The following is a 26,462-nucleotide window of genomic DNA, read 5'->3' as shown; positions in this document are numbered from 1 at the left end:
CATATGCCGTGGGAGCGGCCCAAGAAATGTCAAAAAGACAAAAAAAAACAAAAAGCAAAAAACAAAACAAACAAACAAAAAAAAAACTTAAATGTAAGGCCAGACACTATAAAACTCCTAAAGGAAAACACAGGCAGAACACACTTTGACATAAATAGCAGCAATATCTTGTTTGATCCACCTCCTAGAATAGTAAAAATAAAAACAAAAACAAACAAATAGGACCTAATTGAACTTAAAAGCTTTTGCACAGTTAAGGAAAACACACAAAAAACCCAGAAGGACAACCCACAGAATGGGAGAAAAATCTTTGCAAGTGAAGCTATCAACAAGTGCTTAATCTCCAAAATATACAAACATCTCATGTAGGTAGGTATCAAAAAAACAAAAAATGCAATCAAAAAATAGATAGATTTAAACAGACATTTCTCCAAAGAAGACACAGAGATGGCCAAAAAAACACATGAAAAGATGCTCAACATTACTAATTACTAGAGAAATGCAAATCAAAACTACAATGAGGTAGCACCCCATACTGGTCAGAATGGCCGTCATGAAAAAGTCTACAAACAATAAATGCTGCAAAGGGTGTGGAGAAAAGGGAAGCCTCCTACACTGGTGGCAGGAATGTAAATTGGTGCAACCACTATGGAGAACAGTATGGAGGTTCCTTTTTAAAAAGCTAAATACAGAACTACCATATAATCCAGTTATCTCACTCCTGGGCATACATCTGGATAAAACCATAATTCAAGAAGACACATGCACCCCAATATTCACTGCAGCACTATTTATAATAACCAATACATAGAAACAACCTAAGTGTTCACTACCAAATGACTGGATAAAGAAGATGTGGTGTGGTATATATATACACACACACACAATGGAATCTTATTCAGCCATAAAAAAGAATGAAATAATGCTATTTGAAGTAATATGGATGGAAACCTTGAGATTTTCATACTAAGTGAATTAAATCAGACAGAGAAAAGACAGATAATAACATATCACTTACATGTAGAATCTAATAAAAATGATACAAAAGAACTTATTTACAAAACAGAAATAAACTCACAGATTTCAAAATCAAACTTACGGTTACCAAAGGAGAAACATGGGCGGGAGGGGTAAATTAGGAGGCTGGGGTTAACATATACACACTCCTCTATATAAAACAGAGAGCTAATGAGGACCTTCTGTATAGCACAGGAAATCTACTCAATATTTTGTAATAACCTACATGGGAAAAGACTCTGAAAAGAACGGATATAGATATATGTACAAATGCTTCACTTTGCTCTATAGCTGAAACTAACACAACACTGTAAGTTAACTGTATTCAACTTTAAAAAAAAGAAAACAGAAATAGCCAATCTATTACCAACCAGAGCACTAGCCTCTCTCTTAGACCTCATGCAAAGATGCACCAAGGGAGGTAGCTGATTAGTCATGGTCCCATCGAATAACCACTATTCTAAGCATAATTTGCATCTCCCAGGTATATTATTTTACCACATCATTTTCTGCTCTGATCACTTTACAGTAGTGGAACAGTGTCTTCAACATGCCAAGTATATAATAAGTAGTTTTTAATTGAATGATTAATTAACTAGAGAACAGAATAAAGTGCTCTGGGTTAGAAATAGGTCAGCAATCTGAAAAATTAAAGATTAAGTTATTCCCCTAACCGCAGGTTAAGTTTTTTTGAGAAAATGAAGTTGACGTTAAAAAATAATGCTACTGCACCTGAGGGATGATTCTAAGCTCCTGTTGTGGCCTTTCGTTATCAATGAATCTCTGTAACACCAAGAAGCTGACTAAACAATCTTAAAATATTTTATTTATTTCTGTACTATGAAATCAATTCTTTTTTTGGGGGGGGAGCTTTTGAGGGCTGCACCCGAGGCATTATGGAGGGTGGTTCCCAGGCTAGGGGTCGAATCAGAGCTGCAGCTGCTGGCCTGTGCCACAGCCACAGCAACACAGGATCCAAACTGCATCTGTGACCTACACCACAACTCATGGCAACGCTGGATCCTTAACCCACTCAGTGAGGCCAGGGATGGAACCTGTGTCCTCATGGATACTAGTCAGATTCGTTTCTGCTGAGCCATCTCAGGAACTCCAATGAAATAAATTCTGATTTAACTGATGCATAAAATTGTTATGTAGACACATATTTGCCATATACAGCAACTGCCCTTGAGTAGCAAGATAATTTCATGTCACCACCATAAATTAAGAGAAAAATATCATAAAGAGAAGTTAGTGTGATTAAAAAAAAAAACCCAAACACCGTACATTGACATTTGGTTATTATGATAAGGAGTAAACATTTCTGTGGTAATCAGAACCATGGAAGCTGCTCCTATAAAGATGAACTTAGGGGTTCCCGTCGTGGCTCAGTGGTTAACGAATCCATTCGACTAGGAACCATGAGGTTGCAGGTTCGATCCCTGGCCTTGCTCATTGGGTTAAGGATCTGGCGTTGCCGTGAGCAGCGGTGTAGGTCGCAGACTCGGCTCGGATCCCGCGTTGCTGTGGCTGTGGCTCTGGCATAGGCTGGTGGCTACGGCTCCAATTCGACCCCTAGCCTGGGAACCTCCATGTGCCGCAGAAGCAGCCCAAGAAAATGGCAAAAAGATTAAAAAAAAAAAAAAAAAGATGAACTTAAACATCTAGTTTAATGTGTCTAGACTGTGTCCCTTGGGTTACATGCCAGCCCAAATAAAGTGAATTTCCACATTGGGTACATACAGTGGTTTAACTTACCCCAAGTTCTATATCTTCTGAATGGAGCTTGGCTTGGATTGCTGCAAATCCACCTAATTCTCCAAACTGAGAAGAAAAAAGGTACACGTTCATTTTAAAATGCTATACCTTAATAGTCAAGCAAGGCTCACATTCTGCTTCATCTACGTGCTCTATAATCCTGGTCTTGAGTCATCACAAAGATACTCCAATGCTCCTGTGAGGCACTGCAGGAGATGTGCTAAGTCCTAAAGCTGATGTTTATCTGTATAAATAGCACATACACAAAAAAGGAAGAAACTACAAAACCTAACTGATTATTCTTTGTAGCTGTCATCTACCTAAAACATCAAACTATAGGAAATCTCATCAGAAAATAAAAAACATGACCATACTAATGAAAGCTGTATACCTTATTTACCAAATCCACAACCCATCCATGAGGCTCCTATGAGAAAAGAAAACAGAAATTGAGATGGCAATACAAAAACCTCCCTACTGACCCTCACATCGCTTTTACTCTACATCAAAGGTTGAAAAAAAATTTAAATTAAACAAATATTTCAAAAGGTTCTTCCCAATATTTCTTACTGTGATTCTTGGACATTACTGCAAACAGTTTTAAGAGTAAGTTTGTATTTTGATGGAATTGCTCTAAAATGAAGCATTTATGCAGTTGTTTAAACGCTCTCAAGTACAGGATAACTTAAATTCTCTAAGAGAGATGAATTTTAGGAGTTAAAAATTATTAACCGAAAGAGTAGCAAATCAGGAATCAGGAGATAAATGTTTTGGTCCTCAACTATCATCAGCATCATGAGTGTCCTGGAATAAGCTCTTTTTTTCTCCTCCTTTTCTCACTTCCTTTCCTTTCCTAAGCATCCCCTGTTCTAAGGGCTGAATTATGTTCTCGTGGCTGGATACAGAACAGTGACTAAGAAGAGATGTGGGACTCTAGCAGGGTCAACAAAAGCAAATAAACTGATAGATACATCATTCAAACTGTCCTAAGTTCCACAAAGGAAAAACAAAAGGTCCTCAAATGAGAAATAGGAGTCTACTCTGTTCAGAGCGATGGTCACTGAAAAAGCTCTCTGGAGAAGTGGTCTTTAAACTGGAACTTAAAGGATGAGACAGATTTAGCCATTCAAAGAATAGTCCAGGCAGAAAGGCTGAAATGGCAAAGGTCCTGTATAGGGAAGGTAGAGAAACTGACCTTGTTTGAAAAACTGAGAGGCAGCGCTCCCAGCTGGGACACAGTGAGTGGGGGAGAGAGGCTCAGATGAATGAGGTTGTAGAGAGAGACAAAGGCCAGATCATGCAAACTCACAGACTGTGATTCGAAGGAGAGCAGCAGAGATGTTTAGAGCAAGACAATGAAACGTCTTATGGTTAAAGGGCACTCTTGCAGTTATGCGGAGAATGGAATAGAATGCATGAATAAGAGTGAAAATAGACACCGGGCGAGAAGACTGGTACAGTAACCAGGTAAGACATGATGGTGTTTGGAGTAGGAGGGCGGCAGGAGAAACAGAAGCCAAATGAAGATCGACGTGAGATTAACTCACAGGACTCGTTCGCGGTGTGGATGGACTCTGGCAGACCCCTATGTTTTCAGCCTGAGAATCTAAGTGGATGTGATGCCATTTACTGAAAGGGAGAAGAATGAAGGCTGGGGAGTCATAATGAAGTTCAATTTTAGGTGCGGTCAGTCTAAGACGTCTGTGTGGCAACCAAGAGGAGAGAGCTGGAAGTCCGCCCTGCTCAGAGAAGAGGTTGGGACCAAAGAGCTATAAAGCGAAGGGCCATCAGCACAAAGACGGCACACAAATCCATGAGAATGGAAGACATTTCCTAGAGAAAGTATGGCGAACAAAGAGACGAAGGCTCTGGACCAAAGCTGGGTAGAGGTGAAGGAGCCTGGGAAGGAAACACAGCCGAGGGGCAGGCAGCAAGCGAGAGACTGTAGGTGGAGGAAACTGCGACCACTGCTGTTTGGAGGGTCCGGACACATTTCCTCAGGATCTGGAAACGCAAAGGTGTTGCGGCCTTGATGAGAGTGGTTTCGGTGGAGTGCAGCAAAAGAAGGTGGAACAGAACACCCTGCAGAGTTAATAGGGATTTCATCTTGGTTACACCTAAAAAACCTCTCCCACTAAAAATAACTAACACTACTGGATAAAAACAACAACAACAAAATCTTCTAAAACATACAGGTGAGTTGGCACAGAGTGCTCAGAGAGAAAAAGAGAGAGAGAGAAAAAGTAGAAATCCTGTGAGGTAAGTAAACTCTGAGGCCAGCTTTCACACTGCAGGCATCCGTGGAACTCCAGAGACCACCGCTAGCTTCCATTTCATGGCCTCAAGGCAGCTGAGAAGCAGGACACAAAGCCAAGACGCGGCTCAGAGACTGAGGAGAGACTGTCGCATAAAGCAAGACCGCAAGGAGCTACATCCTGAGTTCAAGGTGCACTGAAATAACTGTATCTGTGGAAGGGAAAGAAGGAAGCCTGCCTATCTTGACTCTGGTACTAGATGGTAAGGAAAAAAATTCCCCAAGAATTTATACCCACAGAATTGCCCTCACACAGTTTTGTTGCTCCAATTCACACATTCATGGTCTGAAAAACTTTTTTTTCGTCTTTTTGCTATTTCTTTGGGCCGCTCCCGTGGCATATGGAGGTTCCCAGGCTAGGGGTCGAATTGGAGCTGTAGCCCCTGGCCTACACCAGAGCCACAGCAACACAGGATCCGAGCAGCGTCTGCAACCTACACCACAGCTCACGGCAATGCCGGATCCTTAACCCACTGAGCAAGGGCAGGGACCGAACCCGCAACCTCATGGTTCCTAGTCGGATTCGTTAACCACTGCGCCACGATGGGAACTCCTGGTCTGAAAAACTTTAAGCGCAGAATTTATTCTAAAGTGGTCTCAAATCATAGTACTCCCAGGCACCTAGAAGATGTAAATCTTTTCTGGAGGAAAGAATTTTCAACTCGGACCTCAAAAAAATCTTCCTAAATTCCAAGCACATAAATTCACAAGTATGCTTTTCTATATACACACATACATACACAAAACAAGTGGGTAAAAGCTGGCAGAATCAAACCAGCTTTTATTTCATTAAAAAAAAAATTTTTTTATGGCTATACCCATAGCATATGGAATTTCCTGGGCCAGGGACTGAATCTGAGTCATAGCTGTGACCTACACCATAGCCAGATCCTTGAATCCACTCACTGGGCTGGGGATCAAACACTCCTCTGAAGCAACCTGAGCAGCGGCAGCTGGATTCTTAATCCCCTGCACCACAGTGGGAACTCCCAGGCCAGCTTTTAGATATCATGCATGGCATATAAACTAAGCATTAAACACGGAAGAGATTAAAAAATGGAGCCAAGAAATGAGGCAATAAAAAAAAATAAGCACAGTCAAAAAAAAAAAAAGAATTTATAGAAATGAAAAATACAATAACTGGAATTAAAGACTTAATGAAAAGGTTATTTAGCATATCTGATATAAACAGAAAAAATGACTAGTGAACTGGACCATAGGTATGAAAAATATCACAAATGCAGAAGACAAAAAGATGGAGAATATGGGAGTTCCCGTCATGGCGCAGTGGAAACGAATCCGACTAGTATCCGTGAGGATGCGGGTTCGATCCCTGGCATCACTCAGTGGGGTTGAGAATCCAGTGTTTCTGTGAGCTGTGGTGTAGGTCAGAGCCCAAGGTGCTGTGGCTCTGGTGTAGGCTGGCAGCTCCAATTCGACCCCTAACCTGGGAACTTCCATATGCCACAAGTGCAACCCTAAAAAGTGAAGCAAAAAAAAAAAAATCTCAGAAAAAAAAAAGATGGAGAATATGAAAAAGGTAAAGGGACATGAAGGACATACCTCCAATCAAAGTTCTAGAAGAAAAAAGGCTAATGGGGAAGAGGTAATATTTAAAAAGATAATAGTTAAGAATTTCCCAGAATTAACACAAGATATAAATCCTTATATTCAGAAACTCAATGAATCTGAAGCAAAATAAACAAAAAAAATACCTCAGTTAATTGCAGTGAGAGTCAAATTGCCAAATTATCAAAAAGAAATAAGAGAGTTCAAAAAACAGCCATGAAGAAAAGACAGACTTCTTACAAAGCAGCAACAGTCAGACCAACATTCAACTTCTCAACAGTAATACTCAAAGCCAGAAGACACGAAAGGACATCATTGATGTTTTGACAGAAAATGTATCTCAACCTAGAATTTAAAACCTAGTGAAAATATTCTTCAAGAAATGGGAAATAAAGTCAAGTTGAGGCCACCAAAATAAAGACTCAACCACCAATGAACCGCATATGAAAAGATACCTTACAGGATGCACCCCAGGAAGAAAAAAAATCATCCCAGTGGAAGGTCTGAAATAGGAATGGTACAGCACATATACAGGGTTGAGTCAAAACACTGTATAAAATGATGATGATGACATCTATTTGCGGGGGGATAAGACAAGACAGGCGAGTACTAAGAGAATGCACAATAAAAGGAAAATGAGTCAGGGGAAGAGGGAGCACATGGAACATTCCAAGGGTTCATGAACTCCTCAGAGAAGGATAAAAATATTAATCATATTTAGGTTTTGTTTAGTTAATAAGTTAAAATTTTAGGGTAATCACTAAAAGAATAACTGAGAGAGGAGAATGTGGGATCTTTCATCTGGTTGGTTGTGAAGGGGGACAGAGAACCATGCTGAAGCTAGAGAAGGGTGTGGTACCTAAGGCAGAATTTTTAAAGATGGGAAAATACTAAACCATGCTGTATACAATGGGAATAATCCGATAAAGAGAAAAAAATTGAGGATACCAAAGAAAGAATAGAAATACGAAGGCTTAAAATGGTTGCAAAGGCAAGATGAGAGGAGAGGGGATCTAGGGCCTTTGTAGGAGAGATAATTCCTTCTGTGGTAATGAGAGGAAATTAAGAGACTGAATCTTTTTGGGTCTCCACTGTTGCATATGTAAACTATAGGGAAGAGAAAGAACATTTGCTCAGTACTTACCAAAGTGAACCTCTGTGTTCACTGTTTTTATATACATTTGTCAGTTAAGCTTCACAACAAAATTGAGGATAATATTTTAATATGTTGGGAGGCAAGACTGCATAAAAGATGCAGGAGTTCCCACTGTGGCACAATGGGTTAAGAATCCAACTGTAATGGCCTGGGCCGCTGCAGAGTGGCAAGTTCAATCCCTGGCCCAGCCTAGTGGGTTAAAGGATCCAGTGCTGCTGCAGCCCTGGTGTTGGTTAGCAGATGTGGCTTGGATTCAATCCCTGGCCTGGGAAACTTCCATATGCCATAGGTGCAGCCATTTAAAAAAAAATTTTTAAAAAGGAAAAGAATGCACACTATGGCACTAGATCACCTAGGTCCCTCCTATAACCAGGTACATGAACTTGGGTAAGTACCTGACCTCTGTGTGCCTCAGTTTCTTACCTATAAAATGGGGGTAAAAATAGTATCTAACTCATAGAGTTGGTAAAGGGATTAAGTTCCACAGGATATACTCACTGCCCTTTTCACTCAGCTCTTAGCTCCTCTCTGGAGTACTGCTTGACCCTCTAAGGCAGCCTTAACTATTCCCTCCCCTATATTCCATGCATAGCACACATTATTATAATTGTACCTAGTGTTTGCTATACTGTGATTCAGGGGGGTGGAGGGTGCACCCATGGCATGCAGAAGTTCCCAGGCCAGGGATCAAACTCTCGTCATAGCAGCGACAGTGTTGGATGCTTAATCCGCTGAGCCACTAGGGAAACCCTATTATACTGGGATTTTTTGTTGTTGTTTTCGTTTTTCCTCCACTATGCCATGTCTTATTACTCTTAATACTAAGGATAGGAACTATTTTACACACACACACACACACACACACACACACGTCTCTAAAACCCAGAATAATGCCAGACATACAGCAAACGTTCAACAAATGACTGCTGAACTAAACCTCTGCTTCCACTAAAACAACGGACATTTTCCACCTACTACATTGACTTCTTTCAACTGTTTCTGAAACACCAAGCCTGGAGTTCCCGTCGTGGCACAGTGATTTACGAATCCGACTAGGAACCATGAGGTTGCGGGTTTGGGCCCTGCCCTTGCTCAGTGGGTTAAGGATCCGGTGTTGCTGTGAGCTGTGGAGTAGGTTGAAGACGCGGCTCGGATCCTGCGTTGCTGTGGCTCTGGCGTAGGCTGGAGGCTACAGCTCCGATTCGACCCCTAGCCTGGGAACCTCCATATGCTGCGGGAGTGGCCCAAAGAAATAGCAAAAAGACAAAAAAAAAAAAAAAGAAACACCAAGTCGTGTTTGATCAACAAATTGCCTGTATGTACTCCCTGTGGGAATAATGTATTGGTACACTGCAGGCCTTTAAATATAAAATTAAGATGTTGATCTGTGCTTGGAAAAAAAACAACAGCTTTAGAACTTATGAAGTTTAGAAGAAAATTATACATCTTTTTCTCGGAATAATTAGTCGTTTCAAATGATTTCAAATGCTCTAGCTTCTCACATAACTCTAAGAAACTGGGACACCCATTAAACTGGGGTTCTGGTAATTCAATAAATAGGCCACTCTTGTCATGTGGTCATTCCTCATTTCACTAAACATCATTTCAAATCTATACAGTTTCTTCATGATGTTAATTAATACCTACGGAAAAAATTTTTTAAAAACTATGGAAAAATACGCAATAGCTGAAAAATATGTTAAGCAATTTTATGAGCCATATGGAGAATTTGTCATTTTTCATAGACTGTTTTAATCCTTGAATGTAAACTGTCATTTTTATAGCAGAGAAAATCTTTTTCAATACATTTATCTATAAAAAGATGGAACAAAACTATGTTCACCTTTTGGAAAGTAGATACAGGTGAAACAGCAAACATATTTCCCTCTCCAAACACTTCGGCCCAATTCCTTTGAGACACTTTCATTCGGTTTTTAAAATGGTATTCATTATCGGGATTGAAAGCCTAGATTCGGAGAGAACAGAGAAACATTATTATTATCTATTTCTATAGCAACACATATTAGCATTAGAAAAGAAGATTAAAATATAGACTTGGACTCTCTCTATTAATGGAATCTTTCAAGTACCCCGCAAAACATATTCTCTAGCTAGTGCTGAGGAGCAAATGACCAAAGTGGTGCTTTCCTGTTCTGTTCGCCGTTTGCTGAGGCAGGAGAGAAGGAGGTTAACAGGACAAGAGTTCTGACCCAAGGCAAGGTGATGGCCAATGCTCCAGATGTCCTAGGGCCACCACAAGCAGAGCCGGGCAACAAGGCAGTGAAGACAGAAGTTAGGAGGGAAAACAGGAGCCTGCCTTCTTTGCGCAGCTACTGTTACGAGTCAGGGAAAAGCCCAGAAACCACACTACACAATGCCCTATATGATAATACTTATGATTCAAATATTCAGGGAGACATAAGGGAAAGTTCTTTTATCACTCTGAAAGCTGAAAAGCTTCAAATCAGAAATCAGGTATTTCTTTAAAACTGCAAACACAGAAAGGCTGCTCTGCTTTCAAAATAAAAAGCAAGAACTCTTAACAGCCAAGGTAATACCTTTAATGATAAAATCATTATCAGACAGTATTAATTACAAGTCAGAAGGTAGTAAGTATTTTAAACAAAATCAAAACACAAAGTAGTTCATTTTAGACATACTATACCATTGTAAGCACAGCCAGCAGACCAGTGGGAATTGGGTCTTGTTTTATTCTCTCTGCAACCAGTTCTATTAACAGCATCAACATGTTGTAGATCCCTTCATGAATTTCAGTTCCCCACTTGTGAACAGCGCTTGATGTCAGAAGCTATAAAAACATAAATGGCAGTTTAAAGTCTTACTTGAAAACAAAGAAAAAATTTCTAAGGTATCATTCAGTCTTAAATAATCAAGAGATAATTACTGTAACACTTATTTTTATGCAGATGTCTTGCTTTAAAGACCCATAGCTGTAGTCTTCTACTCATTCATTTATTTCACAGTCACCACTTAGTTTTGTTTTTGATTTTTAACTCCCTAATATTAAAATAATTTGTTTAGGAGTTCCCATTGTGGCTCCGTGGTCACGAATCCGACTAGTGTCCATGAGGACACGGGTTTGATCCCTGGCCTTGTTCAGTGGAGTAAAGATCTCGTGTTGCCATGAGCCGTGGCATAGGCTGCAGACATGGCTTGGATCCTGTGTTGCTATGGCTGTGGCTGTGGTGTAGGCTGGCAGCTGCAGCTCCAATTCGACCCCTAGCCTGAGAATGTCCATAAGATGCATGTTTGGTCCTACAAAGCAAAAGCAAAAAAACCCAAAACAACAACAACAAAAACAGTTCATTTAAAGCAAAATGTTTATCTGCTTTTCTACTTTTCATTATTACTAGGGGAGGTCAAGCGGTGAAGAGCAAGAAAGAACTTGAGATCAGCTCTGGTATTGCTATTTTCTAGCTGTGTGGTCTTGGACAAATTTACCTGAGTTTTCCGAGGTTCAGTTCTCCCACCTCAAAAGATGCATAATTCCCACCCACTTCCCATAGATGTTACAAGTATCAAAAGGCATAACAAATGTAAACTTATTAGTAAGGTTTGTTATTAATATATTTTGGCTGTCATTATTAATAAACATTCCTGGAAATGGATGCTGCATTTCATGATTTAAACATACACATTCTTTTCATATTGTTTTAATCTCAGAAGCAAGACTGCATCTTCCCACCTGCTGACAAGATGGCAGCATGGCTCTGAATGTAAAAAAAAAAAATTTTTAGGGAGTTTCTATCGTGGCTCAGAAGAAACAAATCTGACTAGTATCCATGAGGACACAGGTTCGATCCCTGGCTTCACTCAGTGGGTTAAACATCCAGAGTTGCCATGAGCTGCGGTGTAGGTCACAGACCCGAGCTGCTGTGGCTGTGGCACAGGCCAGTGGCTACAGCTCCGATTCGACCCCTAGCCTGGGAACCTCCACATGCCTCAGGTGCAGCCCTAAAAAGACCAAAAAAAAAATTTTTTTTAAGAAACACCTTACCAATTTGTTTTGCTTGTATTTTCCTTTAATACAATATATAAAAGTAATACTCAGTTTTTTAAAAATATGTAAGCACATCCGGAGTTCCCACTCCGGCTCCATGAGGATGTGGATTCAGTCCCTGGCCTCGTTCAGTGGGTTAAGGATCCAGCGTTGCTGTGAGCTGTAGTGTAGGTTGCAGATGCAGCTGGGATCCAGTGTTGCTGTGGCTGTGGCACAGGTCAGCAGCTGCAGCTCGGATTTGACCCCTAGCGTGGGAACTTCCATATGTTGTGTATGCGGCCCTAAAAAAGACAAAAAAATTTTTTTAAAAATGTAAGAAAATCTAAAATAGTTCTAAGTGATAAGGCATTGTAACACTGTTCACGTTGATGCTATTTTTCTTAAATATAAAACAAAATACAAAACAATGGTATATCACGCTCAGAGAGCATTTTAGATTTGTTACAAAGGAAGGAAAAGACACAGAGATGAATCCAATCATCTTTGGATTTCCCCAATCTTTGATCTTCTAAGTGCTTGGGGAAACCTAATTCAGGAAAAACTGCTAGAACAGGGAATAAGAAATCAAAAGTCTCTACTTAATAAAATAATGGAAAACTGGTACAGTGGTTTCATGTTCTTATAAGATTTCCCTTTAGAGGGAAATACTATGCTATAAAAATTTCATCATGGCCACACTGAGAACCCTTTAAGAGCAGGCTGAAAGAGCCCGTATTTCTTTAGCTGTAGAGGAAAACCTCAGTTTCAGATCTTTTACACAGCAATTAGCTGTACTATTTGCTCAAATGATTTTATATAAACCAGTGAGTTACTATATTTTGCAAGAATTCTTTTGCCTGCCTGTATATTCTTCCTATACTTAAAAATTAGATAATAAAGCAAAATAAAGCAGAGATTAAGAAGCTTCGTATGTGACTATAAAATTTATGTGGACTATGCCCCACTCCCTCTATTGCCATCTCATTTATTCAGTTTTTACTATGAAAATGGAGTTCTATGTACCTTACAGACAAGGTGGGGCAAGACAGGCAGCGCCTTGTGGGGATCAGGTGTACAAAGTTTAAATAACTATGCACAATGGCGAGACAGATCTAGGTGTTTTTCCCTGCCTGAACACACTAGGAAAGGATGCAGGCTAGCCTGAAAGGTGAAGAAAGCAGAAATTACAACAAAGCTCCTTTTGTGCACCTTATTCATACAGTTGCCTATTATTTATACCCTTATTTCTTAAAAAAAAAAAAAAAAAGGGCAGGAAGCAGCTTGTAAAAAAGCCCTAGGGAAGAGGGTAGGGAGCGAATTGTCACACCAGGAAACACAGCTAAGGGAAGCAAATCAATTATATAAGATACACTGAGTTTTCCGGTAACCAAGTCTAAAGGCATACAGAATTCTGAAATTTGTCTGGTTTAGAAAACCTTTTTATTAATAGCTCTAAACTCTAAGAAGTGAATGACACTGAACATTATGCAGGGTACCTTCGTGTTCATAGTTTTATAGAAAAAAACCTCCCAACACTATTTGACTATTTTTTATACTATTACGAACAGCTGAGGGCATAAAATAAAACAGTCCTCTGAAGCATCTTTGTATAGAGTTAGAGCTTTAAATTCCGAATATGTAACTTGCTGCTGGACTGACTCAACACAGGGCTCTCTGCATCTGGAGATCATCAATTTAAAGGTCCTTTCCTTATGTGAATAAACTTGTGGTTTCTTTCTCTGCAAACTGATGCACACATTATGATACGTATCACAGTATATTACATTATAAAAGTGCTGTTATTTTTAAGTTATACAATTCTTGACAAAATTCTTAAAAGTTTAAAATAATTTTAAACTGTGGGAGTTCCTGTGGTGGCGCAGTGTTAACGAACCCAACTAGGATTCATGAGGATTCAGGTTCGATCCCTGGCTTCACTCAGTGGGTTAAGGATCTGGTGTGGCCATTAACTGTGGGGTAGGTTGCAGACATGGCTCAGATCCTGCGTTGCTGTGGCTGTGGTGTAGGCCTGCAGCTACAGCTCCGATTCAACCCCTAGCCTGGGAACTTCCATATGCTGTGGGTGCGGCCCTAAAAAAAAAAAAAAAGAGAGAGAGACAATTTTAAACTACAAAGTGGTAAATGAATTCATCCAGGAAATGAAGATAAATCTTGATTCCACATAATCCCTACCCAAATTTAAAAAGATTTCTCCCTTTTTTCAAAGATGAGCAATTTTTCTCCCTAAAATTAATTTTGTTCTCTTTTCAGCCTTGAATCAAGGGAGATCCTGTCTGTCAAGATGCAGATGGGAATAATAGTTTGCAAATGAACAGTTTATTTTACTAGGTTTTAAGATAAATTCAAACTTCCCCCATCTGTAGTTGTAACTTACTTGCATGTGGGACAAAAATGGATGTCAAAACCCAGGAGTACCAGAGAGCAGGAGACTCATTTATTCATTCAACAAAGCTTTACGGGGCTCTTTCCTCTGAGCTAGGCACTGGCTTATGCTAGGGAAACAACAGGGTCCTGTGACATTGTCCCTGCTCTTGTGGCCATTCAGGACTCAGGTCCTGAGAAGGGAACCATGCTGAGTTAGAGGGCTTTCAGAAACACCAGCCCTGTAATTTTCTATTCTCACTGGTAAGAAAAATTGCTTTAAAAGGGATGTGATCAGACTGGGAGCAAGCATATCAGCCCAGCTCTGACAGAGATGTTGCCATCCACGTGCCATTTTGCCAGTTAGACTATTCAATGCAGTCAAACTTTCTGTAGTTTTAGACGCCTGCCTCTCAGTAGAATAGTAAGTACAAAATGGCGTATTTTTTGATAAACAATTATTTTAAATGCCACAATTCTTAGTTTAGTAAGATGTAAATAATTTCCTAGTATAAGTCTTAACGTATTCTTCAGCAGTTAAACAGAAGGAAGTAAAAGTGATACCCAACCAATGACATGTGCAAACAATTAAATACAGAAGAAGTAAATCATCTCTAAGCCCCAAAGTCAGGGCTACCTTTTTCATACTAGAGCATTCCTAAGTTGGACAGGACTCATAAACTGGGCTCACACGTAAAAAACTAAAACAAAAAGCCTATTCACCTTCACCCCCACCTCCCCCCACAAAAACATCAGCACAGCATATATTTCTTACCTTTTTAAATGCTTCAGGCATACATCTATCCATAAATCTTTTACAATTCTCATCAGACTCGGAAAGACCTTCGTAAAATAAATGAAACAATATGCCTTATTTATACTTCAGGGAGTTGTAGAAGTCATATATATCATTCCAAATTCATACATATGGAACTACTTATTATAGAAACCTTGATTCTTAAGGAATTTCTAAAAGCAGACTACACACATTCTGATGAAGGATAAGGCTGAGAAACAGTCACAGTATGCCATTATCTATTAAAAGCATAACATATTTATGCATTGTTTATATATACTTACCAGTATGTATAAAAAATAAGTACTAATTAGAACTGAAATGACTGAGGTTACGTTTCCACGTCAGAGTAACTTCCAGTGATCTGACTAAATAGCTAAGAAAACACCAAGGGCAGCTGCTGAGGAGCCACCACTGTATTCCTCAACATCTCTGTTAAACACACAGGTATTCAGGAGATCCCGCTGCGGTGCAGCGGCAACAAATCTGACCAGTAACCATGAGGTTGTGGGGTGGATCCCTGGCCTTGCTCAGTGGGTTAAGCGTCTGGCGTTGCTGCCGCAGATGGGGCTCAGATCCCATGGGGCTGTGGCTCTGGCCGGCGGCTGTAGCTCTGATTTGACCCCTAGCCTGGGAACCTCCATATGCCTCGGGTGCAACTCTAAAAAGCAAAAAAACCCCAAAGAAAAACCCCCCAAAAAAACAAAAAACAAAAGACCCCACAAGTATTCACAATAAGGGCTCAAATCACTTTTCTTCCCTAAAACAAAGTGATAAACTCTGTGCAGTAAAATGCATAGAATTGTTCCTGGCACAGAGTAAGTGATAAATACTTGCTAAGTGAATGAATGACACCACTGTAAAATTATCCTTTGGAACACACCTAAAAACAAACCAACCAGCCAACCCTCAATGACAGATCTTAACAGTGGTTAGCCTGTTGAGCACGTTTTCTCTTTTCAGGCCCACTACCTAGCACAGTACCTGCGTTCTCACAGGCAGTCAACAAATGCCGCTGCTGGGAGGCCAGTCACACGTGCCCCATGAAACCCTAGTCAAATACTTCCTTTTGCATGGATATACATACATGTATAACTGATTTACTTTGCTGTAACCTGAAACTAACACAACTTTCTAAGTCAACTACACTCCAATAAAATTTATTTTTTAAAAATGTGTAATTATTTTTTTCAATAAAGTTTGACTTTAAAAGTAAAAAACAAATCCTTTTGATGTACCTCATATTTAATCACTGTGGTAAAGTATGCACCTATTTTTTTTTTTTCCTTTGCTTTTTAGGGCCGAACCTGTGGCATATGGAGATTCCCAGGCTAGGGGTCGAATCAGAGCTGCAGCTGCCAGCCTATACCACAGCCATAGCAATGCAGGATCCAAGCCACGTTTGTGACCTATACTATAGCTCACAGAAATGCTGGATCTTTAACCCACTGAGTGAGGCCAAGGATTGAACCCACATCCTCAGGGATACTAGTTGGGTTCATAACCCACTGAGCCACAAGGGGAACTCCCAAGTATGTACTTAAAAAAAATATTTTAAAAAATATTCACAAAACAGTGGTCCAATCCCTCTTTATAACTGCATTCACCATGAAACATAATTTATTATTTTCTCTTTAATATATCTGCAGTATAGAAGCTTCCTCATGTTGATACTTTTTCTCCAACCTAGTGATATTTTATTACTCTATTAGTTTAATATCTACAAAACACTTGATAGTGCCAAGCACTTTATAAGCATAAAATATTTGTTAAATAAATATTACTTTCTTTTTAAAAAAGCCACTGAAGAGTTCCTGTTGTGATGCAGCAGAAATGAATCCGACTAGGAACCATGAGGTTGCAGGTTCAATCCCTGGCCTCGCTCAGGGGGTTAAGGATCTGGATTTGCCATGAGCTGTGGTGTAGGTTGCAGACACAGCTCGTATCCTGCATTGCTGGGCCTGTGGCGTAGGCTGGAAGTTGTAGCTCCAGTTGGACCCCTAGCCTAGGAACCTCCATATGCCGCGGGTATGGCCCTAAAAAGAAAAATAAATAAATAATAAAATAAAATTTTAAAAGCCACTGAATTGAGGCTTAATCTAAAGTGCTTTAAGCTCTTCTGAAAATTTTTTTCAATTTCTGTAAGGCTTTTCAATTATATTTAAAGAATCTTACACTCTGTTGGAGCTAGAAGAAAACAGCTGATTTAATTCAGCTCTTTTATTCCCCAGAGGATAAACAAGGACAAAGACAGTAAATGATCTAAGATAATACAGATGGGCAATGACAGCAGCTAAGATTAAAGTCTCGCTTCCCCCTCAAAAAACACCTCTCCTCCTGTGTCCTGAGGTATGAACTTACCAAGTCTTGCTAGGTAGGTAGACGCCAACAGGCATTTGCCTAGTGATTCTTCCCGCTTGTAAGGTATGGACCAATGATCAGTCAAAACACGGCTTTCCAGTTCATATAAATTTGTTGTAGGGAATTCAATTCCTTCCCCTGAGCAGTTTCCGTTTTCATCATTCTTCTGACAAAAAGGGATGATGGTTAAAAAACAAATTAGTGACTATTTTAAAATGTTTCAATTTAGCATAAAGCAGCTCCTTAATCAATGGTAGCCATTAATACCAAGAGTGAATTCCACATTTCTTTCTCATAGTATCTTTCACCAAGATACCTGAAATATTTTTTAACTTGTATTAATGTGGCCTCCCTACTCCATCAGAAGGATGAGCTCATCTCATTCTTCAAAATGAGCTCTCCCAATCTCTCGTCAGGAATATTAAATCTACCTTCAGCTATGGCCATCCTACTTCCTCCTCTCCCCCTTTTTTTTCACTGAGGGATAAAGTTGTCCAGAGTTATTATCTCTATCTGTTGTTTCCATCTCCTCACTACAGACTCACTCCTGATATTACACCAATAAGGATGCCAGAGACCCTGCTCTCCAATGGCAACTGTCAAGGTCACCACACTCCATGGTGTATCATTCAACCCAATGGACATGTTTTGGTCTATCCTATTTGTTGGGACTATTTGACCTTCCGCCCACTTCCTCTTCTTGATATGCCACATTTGTTCCCTCACTTCCCAGGATGGCACACCTACCTGTTCTTCTCTGGGGCCTGCTGTTCCCTCTGTCTCCCCTTCTGAGCCATCACGCACTGGAGTCTCTCAAACCTCAGCGCTAGGCTCTCTGCCCTCTGCTCAGGATTGTCCACCATACTGAACGGTACCACATTCTTTAGCAGCATAGCCAGAAATCAGGAATTCATTCTTAAAATCCTGTTCCCCCAATCCCATCCCTAAGACTAAGTGATCAGACCTCCTATATTTCTCTCAAATCCACCTACTTCAGTCCATTTCCCCAGAGACACCGCTATTCCTGAACTCATCTTTCTGTCGTCTTTAACCTACTTAACTTCTATACTCTTAATTCTTTCAGAGAAAAGCCTTTCCAGAGCTTCTAAACTATACCAAAATCCTTTAATTACTTTATACTGACCATCCTGAACTTCTCCTTCACAACACAACTCACAGATACAATTTTACATTTATTTGTGATTTATGCTATGCTTGTCCCTACCAGACCAAGCAAGCCATGAAGACAGAGTTCTGTTTTCAATCACCTCCGTATCTCTAAAACCTTGTGCCTAACACAAAGTACTATTTAAAACATATTTGTTGAATGGAAAAATAATTCACACAGAGTTTCAACTATCAATGAAGTAACTGCCAGATCTGCCATCAGTTCTCACTGTGATAATATGTAATTAAACTGGATTCCTCTCTCCAAATAGCCTAATACTTAGTTTCTTTGAAAACCCAGCTGTTTCCACAATCCACTCTACAATTTAATTATACCAAAAAACCCCCACATAGTCCATTAAAAAATTCACCTTTAGCCTCAGTGAAGGAAAAGACCACACATATAAAGCAGAAATTATTTTAAAAGCACACTGAAAAACAGTTTTCAACTCCACAGGAATGGTTATCTAAAGGAATGCCAACATCATTTTTTTTAGGTTCATGGATGAACTGGGATGAAAATAAAGACAAAATCAAAAGGGTGATAAAAATTTTAAATGGAGTGAAAGATTATATAAACTAGGGGTGAAGAGTGAGGGGTAGTGGATTATTTAAAAATTATAATAATTTGTTAAGGTAAATATAGAAAAACATAGATTTTTGAGCCAGACAGAATCTAAGTGAATTCAGTATTTTATATAGGAAAAGCCTAATGAATTAGAGAGGTAGTGATTTACCTGTAGCGGTTAAAAGAAAAAAGGTTAAATTATACCCAGCATGCTCTCCTTAAGAAGCCCATTCCACTTGGTAACAGAAATAATTTGGTTTCTAAATACTTTTTATGTTTTTGTCTAAAATTAACAAATAAATAATACATGTTCATTGTAGAAAATACAGAAAATATGAATAGCAAAAATAAAACCCACTATTAATTTTACCACTTAAAAACTAATCACACATTTTAATAAATATTTTTCCAATGAAAGCTTTTTTATAGATTTTTTTCCTTAAAAATTCACGATTGTGGAATTAACCTTATTCTCACCACCTCCATGGCCCTTCATCATTCTCTCATTAAAGCATATTAATGCAGCATTTCTTCTCCTATCTGATTTAAAAGACAGATGCACAAAGCAATTATTATAAAACTGAGTTAATGGGCTTATAATGAATATGGATGTGACTTGTATGATAATAATAGCACAAAGGAGGGGTAGAGAACAAAGTTACGTCATAGGAATGTTTTGTAAGCTATTGAAATTGAGTTGGTATTAATCTCAACCACATTGCTATAGATTAAGATGTTAATAATTGTAACTTACAGCAACTGCTAAGAAAATAACTTAAGAAAATATGGAGTGAAAGAAAAAACAAAGAAAATAAAATGGTACACTGGGAAAATATCTAATACAAAAGAGAGGAGTAACGGAGGATTAGACGACCAAAAAGGCATAAGCCATATATGGAAAATAAATATCAAAAAGCAAATGTAAATCTTGTCTTATCAAATAACTATATTAAATTATAAGTATTAGTAATATATTACATATAAATGGACTAAATGCTCTAATCAAAAGGCAGAGATTTACAGAATGGATTTTTAAAGTGATCCAACTATATGCTGTCTACAACAGATATATTTTATTTATTTATTTATTTATTTATTTATTTATACTGCAAAAGGCAACTCCTTTTATTTTTTTATTTTTAATGATTTTTATTTTTTCCATTAGAGCTGGTTTACAGTATTCTATCAATTTTCTACTGTACAGCAAAGTGACCCAGTCACACATACATATATACATTCTTTTTCTCAGATTATCCTCCATCATGCTCCATCATAGGTGACTAGATATAGCTCCCAGTGCTATATAGCAGGATATCATTGAGATATACCTTAGACTGAAAGACATAAAGAGGTTGCGATAAAAGGATAGACAAAGATATATCATGCACACACAAAGGAGATGGAGTGGCTATTTAGTATCAAACAATATAGACATACTTTGTTTTATAGTGCTTTATTTTGCTGTGCTTCATAGACAGTGTTTTTCACAAATTTAAATTTTTTGACAATCTTGCATACAGCAAGTCTATCAGCACTGGTTTTCCAACAGCATTTGCTCCCTCGTGTCTGTGTGTTGCATTTTGTTAATTCTCACAATATTTCAAACTTTTTCATTATTATTACATTTGTTGTGGTGTTCTATGATCTTTTATGTTACTACTGTAATTGTTTTGGGGCACCAGGAACTGCACCATATAAGACCGCAAACTTAATCAACAAATGTGTGCATTTTGACTTTTCCACTGACCAGCTCTTTCCTGGTCTCTCTCCCTCTCCTCAGGCTTCCCTACTCCCTGAGACAAAAAGACTATTAAAATTTGGCCAACTAATAACCCTACAATGGACTCTAAGTGTTCCAGTGAAAGGAAGAGTACCATGACTTGCACTTGAAATCAAAAGCTAGAAATGATTAATCTTAGTGAGAAAGGTATGTCAAAGCTTAGACAGGCTGAAAGCTATGCCTCTTGCATCGGTTAGCCAAGTTGTGAATGCAAAGGAAATGTTCTTGAAAGAAACTAAAAGTGCTACTGCAGTGAACATGCAAATGATAAAGTGAAACAGCCTAACTACTGATACGAAAAAGTTTTAGTGGTCTGTGTAGAAGATCAAACCAGCCACAACACTGCCTTAAGCCAAAGCCTAATCCACAGTAAGACCCCAACTCTCTCCAATTCTACAAGGCTGAGCGAGGTGAGGAAGCTGCAGAATAAATCTGAAGCTAACAGAGGTTGGTCCATGAGGTTGAAGGAAAGAAGTCCTCCATAACATAAAAGTTCAAGGCAAAGAAGCAAGTGCTGATCAGAGGCCACAACAAGCTGTCCAGCAGATCTACCTCAGGCAATGGATGAAGACGGTTACACTAAGCAAGAGATTTTCAATGCAGACAAAACGGCCTCATATTGGAAGAAAATGCTATCTAAGACTTTCACAGCTAGAGAGAAGAGGTTAATGCCTGGCTTCAAACAAAAAGTAGAACAAGATATAGAGAACAAGCTAGTGGTTATGGGGCGGGGGGAGCAAGATAGGGGTAGGGGAGTGGGAGGTACAAACTACTGGGTGTAAGACCGGCTCAAAGATGTACTGTACGAGAGAGAATATAGTCAGTATTTTGCAGTAACTGTAAATGGGAAATACTATTTTTTTAAAAAATTTAATAAAATGTTTAATTGAAACAAACCAACCAACCCCAAAAGACACGCTGACTCTCCTGTGAAGGACTAATGAAGCCAACTGTCTTTCACAATTCCACAGAACAAAGGGCCCGTAAGAAGTATGTTAAAACTACTCTGCCTGTGCTCTACAAACGGAACAACAAAGTGTGGATGACAGTACACCTGTTTACTACATGGATTCCTGAATATTTTAAACTCACTGTTGAGACTTACTACTGAGGAAAAAAAATTCCTTTCAAAATATTACTGCTTATTGACAAAGCACCTGGTCACCCAAAAGCTCTGATGAAGATGTACAATGAGAATGTTATATAAACTCAGTTAATAAAGCAGTGGCAGTGTTTAAGAGGACTGACTCCAATTTTGAAAGTTCTGTGAATAAAATGCCATCATTCAGCATTACACACTATGGAGAAAAACATTCATGAAAGGAAAGGTCAACGGATGCAGCAAACTTCACTTGTTTTAAGAAATGGACACGGTCACCCCTATCTTCAGCAACCACCACCCTCATTAGCCAGGTGGAAATGACTATCAATATCGAGGAAAGACCCATCAATATCGAGGAAAGACCCATCAATATCGAGGAAAGACCCATCAATATCGAGGAAAGACCTCCTACTAGCAAAAAGATTATGACTCGCTGAAGGCTCAGATAATGGTTAGATTTTCTATCAATAAGGCATTTTATTTTATTTTTTTTTGTCTTTTTAGCTATTTCTTGGGCCGCTCCTGCGGCATATGGAGGTTCCCAGGCTAGGGGTCGAATTGGAGCTGTAGCCACCAGCCTATGCCAGAGCCACAGCAACGTGGGATCCGAGCTGCGTCTGCGACCTACACCACAGCTCACGGCAATGCCGGATCCTTAACCCACTGAGCAAGGGCAGGGACCGAACCCGCAACCTCATGGTTCCTAGTCGGATTCGTTAACCACTGCGCCACGACGGGAACTCCAAGTGTAAACATATCTTCTATAAGCACTGTTAATCCAAAAAAAATTTGTGTGACTCCCTTTATTGCAGTATTTGCTTAACTTAACCACAGTGGTGTGGAACTGAATCCACAATATCTCCAAGGTATGCCTGCAGATATTAAGGCAAGAAATATATTACTAGAGACAAAGAGGGATATTTCATAATGATAAAAAAAAGGTCAATAAAAAAATAAAAGAATGGAAAGCAGAATACTATGAAAATAGTAACTGAGAGTGGCTACACTAATATCAGAAAAGAAAGTTATGTGAAAATTTATTACTAGAGATAAATGAAGATTTAATGACAGAGGGTTAATCCATCAGAAAGAGAATAACTCTAAACACATATGCATCTATTGACAAAGACCTAAAGAACAGGAAGTAAAACGTGACAACTAAAGAGAAATACACAATTTAATAAGAACAGTTGGAAGCTTTCACTTTCAATAATAACTAGCACTCAGGCAGAGGTCAATAAGGAAAACAGAATACTATAACCCAACTCTATCTAAAAGACATTTAAGTGACATGCAAAAAATAAAATAAAAGATATTTGTTAAATGAACGTAATAGCAAAATATACATTCTTCTCAAGCACACATGAAACATTCTCCAGGATAGAGCATATGTTAGGTTAGGTTATAAAAGAAGCCTCAATTGATTCAAAAGGCTTAAATTCATATGAAGTAGGTCCTATGACCACAATGGAATGCAATCAGAAGTCAACAGCAGAAGGAAATGTGGGAAATCCAAAAACATGTGAAAATAAAACAAAATATTCCTAAACTACCAATGGGTCAAAAACAAACAAAAGAAAAAACAAAACAAAAACAAAACCCCACAGGGGAAATGAGAAAATGTTCTGAGATGAATGAACATTAAAATATAACGTAACTTATGATATGCAATGATTGGAGGCAAATATTTTTTAAAAAGAAAAAAGATCTCAAACTAACAACCTAACCACGTACCTTAGAAAACTATAAAAAGAACAGTAAACCAAAACCAAAGCAAGCAGAAGAAAGGAAATAATAAAGATGAGAGTGGAAGGAAAAAACAGAAAATTTATAGAGACAATAAACAAAACCAAAAGTTGGGTATTTGAAAAGATCGACAAAGTGGACAAATCTTTAGCTAGACAAAACAAGAAAAAAAGAGAAAACACTCAAATCACTAAAATCAGTAATGAAAGCCAGGGTGTCAATAGTCCTCTTACAGAAATAAAAATGATTATAAGGAATGCTACTGGTATATGTGTATGCCAACAAATTAGATAATCTAGATGAAATGAACAAATTTCTAAAAAAACATAAACTACCAAAACTAATGCAAGCAGAAACAGAAAAGCTGAATAGACTTATACCAAGTAAAGGGAATGCTTTGAATCAAAAGCATCCCATAAAGAAACACCAGGACCATATGCCATTACTGGTGAATTCCACCAAACATTCAAGGAATTAACGTAAATCTTCACACTCTTAGAAAAGGAAAGAAAAGAAAAGGAAAAGGAAGCAAAGAAGGAGGGAGGAAGGGGAAGGGAGGGAAGAAAGGAAGGAAGGGAGGAGGGAGGAAGACTTACCAACTTATAAGACCAGTATTATGCTGATATTAAAACCAAACCAAATAGTTCACATCTATCAAGAAGGCTACTATCAAAAACGTGGGAAATAACAAGTGTTGATAAGGATGTAGGAAAATTAGAAACTTTGTGCATTGCTGGTGGGAATGTAAAATAGCACAGACACAGTGAAAAAAGCAGGTCAGTTTCTCAAAAAATTAAACATGGAATGACCACATGATCCAGCAAATCTACTTGGGGGTATGTATCCAAAAGAACTGAAAGAAGGGACTTAAGTAGATACTGGTACACCTATATTTATAGCAGCGTTATTCACAACAGCCTAAAGGAGCAAGCAACCCAAGTGCCATTGACAAATAGATAAACAAATTGTGGTACTACATACAATTATTCAGCCTTTAAGAGCAAAGAAATTCTAATACATGCATGCTACAATATGCATGAACCTTAAAGACATTATGTCAAGTGAAATATGCTAGTCACAAAATAACAAATATTGTGTGATTCCACTTATATAAGGTACCTAGAATTGTCATATTCATAGAGACAGAAAGTAGAAGGACAGCTGCCAAGAGCTGGGGGCAAGCGAGAATGAGAAGCTATATCATTTAATGAGTACATAGTTTCAAATTGGGAAGATGAAAAAGTTCTGGAGATGGATGGGGTGATGGTTACAAAATAATGTCAATGTACTCAATGCACAGAATTGTATACTTCAAAATGGTTAAAATGGTAAATTTTATGTTGTGTTTTACTGAAATTTAAAAAAATGGACAAAAATATCCCAAGAAAAACAAACAAAACTACAGACCAACATCCCTGGGAATACAAACACAAAAATCTCTAACAATAAACTAGCAAACTAAATCAAGTAATATATAAAAAGGATTGTACATCATGACCAAGGATGCATACAAGGTTGATTTAGCATACAAAAATCAACCGATACAATATACTACAGTAACAGAATAAAGGATAAAAAACAATCATTTTAATAGATGCAGAAAAAAAAATTCACAAAATCCAACAACAACAAAGTCAACAAAGAGAAGTTCCCGTCATGGCTCAGCTGTAACAAAACCAACTAGTATCCGTGAGGATGCGGATTGGATCCCTGGCCTCGCTCAGTGGGTTAAGGATCTGGCGTTGCTGTGAGCAGTTGTGGTGTAGGTCACAGACATGGCTCGGATCTATTGTTGCTGTGGCATACATAGGCTGGCAGGCGCAGCTCCAATTCAAGCCTGGGAATTTCCATAAGCCACAAGTGCAGTCTTTAAAAGCCAAAAAAAAGAAAGAAAGAAAGAAAGAAAATGGAATTTCCTCAACCTGATAAAAGCCATCTACAAAAAAACCCTACAATAAACACGATACACAACTGTGAAAGACCAAATGCTTTCCTCGAAGATTAAAAATAAAGATGTCTGTTCTCTAGCTTCCATTCAACATTGTACTGGAGGGTCTAACCAGAGCAATTAGGCATAATGAGAAACAAAAGGCTGTTAAAAAAAAAAAAAAACTTTTAAAATTGTACCAAGGGGGGGGGGGGGCAACTCAGGAATAAACCTGACCAAGGAAATGAAAGACCTATATGCTAAGACATATAAAATATTAATAAAGGAAATTAAAGAGGATTCAAAGAAATGGAAAGATATCCCATGCTCCTGGGTTAGAAGAATTAATATTGTCAAAATGGCATACTGCCCAAAGCAATCTACAGATTTAATGTTCTCCCTATCAAATTACCCATGACATTTTTCACAGAAGTAGAACAAGCAATCCAAAAATTTATATGGCACTATAAGAAAACTAAAACTGCCAAAGCAATCCTGAGAGGGGGGAAAAAAAGTGGGATGTATAACTCTCCTAGGCTTTAAACAATTCTACAAAGCTACAGTAATCAAGACAGTGTGGTACTGATACAAAAACAGACATACAAATCAATGGAACAGAAAAAAAAGGCCAGGAATAAACCCAGACATCTAAGGTCAGTTAATCTTTGATGAAGGCGACAAGAAAGTCTCTTCAGCAAGTGGTACTGGCAAAACTGGACAGTAAATCAATGAAACTAGAACATACCCTCACACCACATACAAAAATAAATTCAAAATAGCCTAAAGACATGATATCATAAGACATGATATCATAGAACT

The 26,462-nt window shown here is 38.5% G+C and overlaps 1 protein-coding gene across 2 annotated transcripts in view; it reads right to left on the bottom strand.

Moving 5' to 3' along the window:
* The window catches only part of USP24 (ubiquitin specific peptidase 24), a 164,769-nt gene that overhangs the window by 112,931 nt on the left and 25,376 nt on the right, over positions 1-26,462 (bottom strand). The window contains exons 2-7 of one of the 2 annotated variants that reach the window (XM_047788957.1): positions 17,354-17,519; positions 14,972-15,039; positions 10,480-10,623; positions 9,658-9,780; positions 3,167-3,202; positions 2,776-2,841 (exon numbers count right to left, since the gene is read on the bottom strand). In XM_047788957.1, coding sequence (XP_047644913.1) covers positions 2,776-2,841; positions 3,167-3,202; positions 9,658-9,780; positions 10,480-10,623; positions 14,972-15,039; positions 17,354-17,519 — 603 coding nt within the window. The remainder of the gene's footprint in view (positions 1-2,775; positions 2,842-3,166; positions 3,203-9,657; positions 9,781-10,479; positions 10,624-14,971; positions 15,040-17,353; positions 17,520-26,462) is intronic. The other variant, XM_047788958.1, reaches the window with a different exon arrangement.

Source organism: Phacochoerus africanus, chromosome 8, assembly GCF_016906955.1.
Source record: "Phacochoerus africanus isolate WHEZ1 chromosome 8, ROS_Pafr_v1, whole genome shotgun sequence".
Taxonomy (NCBI): Eukaryota; Metazoa; Chordata; class Mammalia; order Artiodactyla; family Suidae; genus Phacochoerus; species Phacochoerus africanus.
Note: the sequence above shows the minus strand (reverse complement) of the source record. Positions and strands in the feature narration are given on the sequence as shown.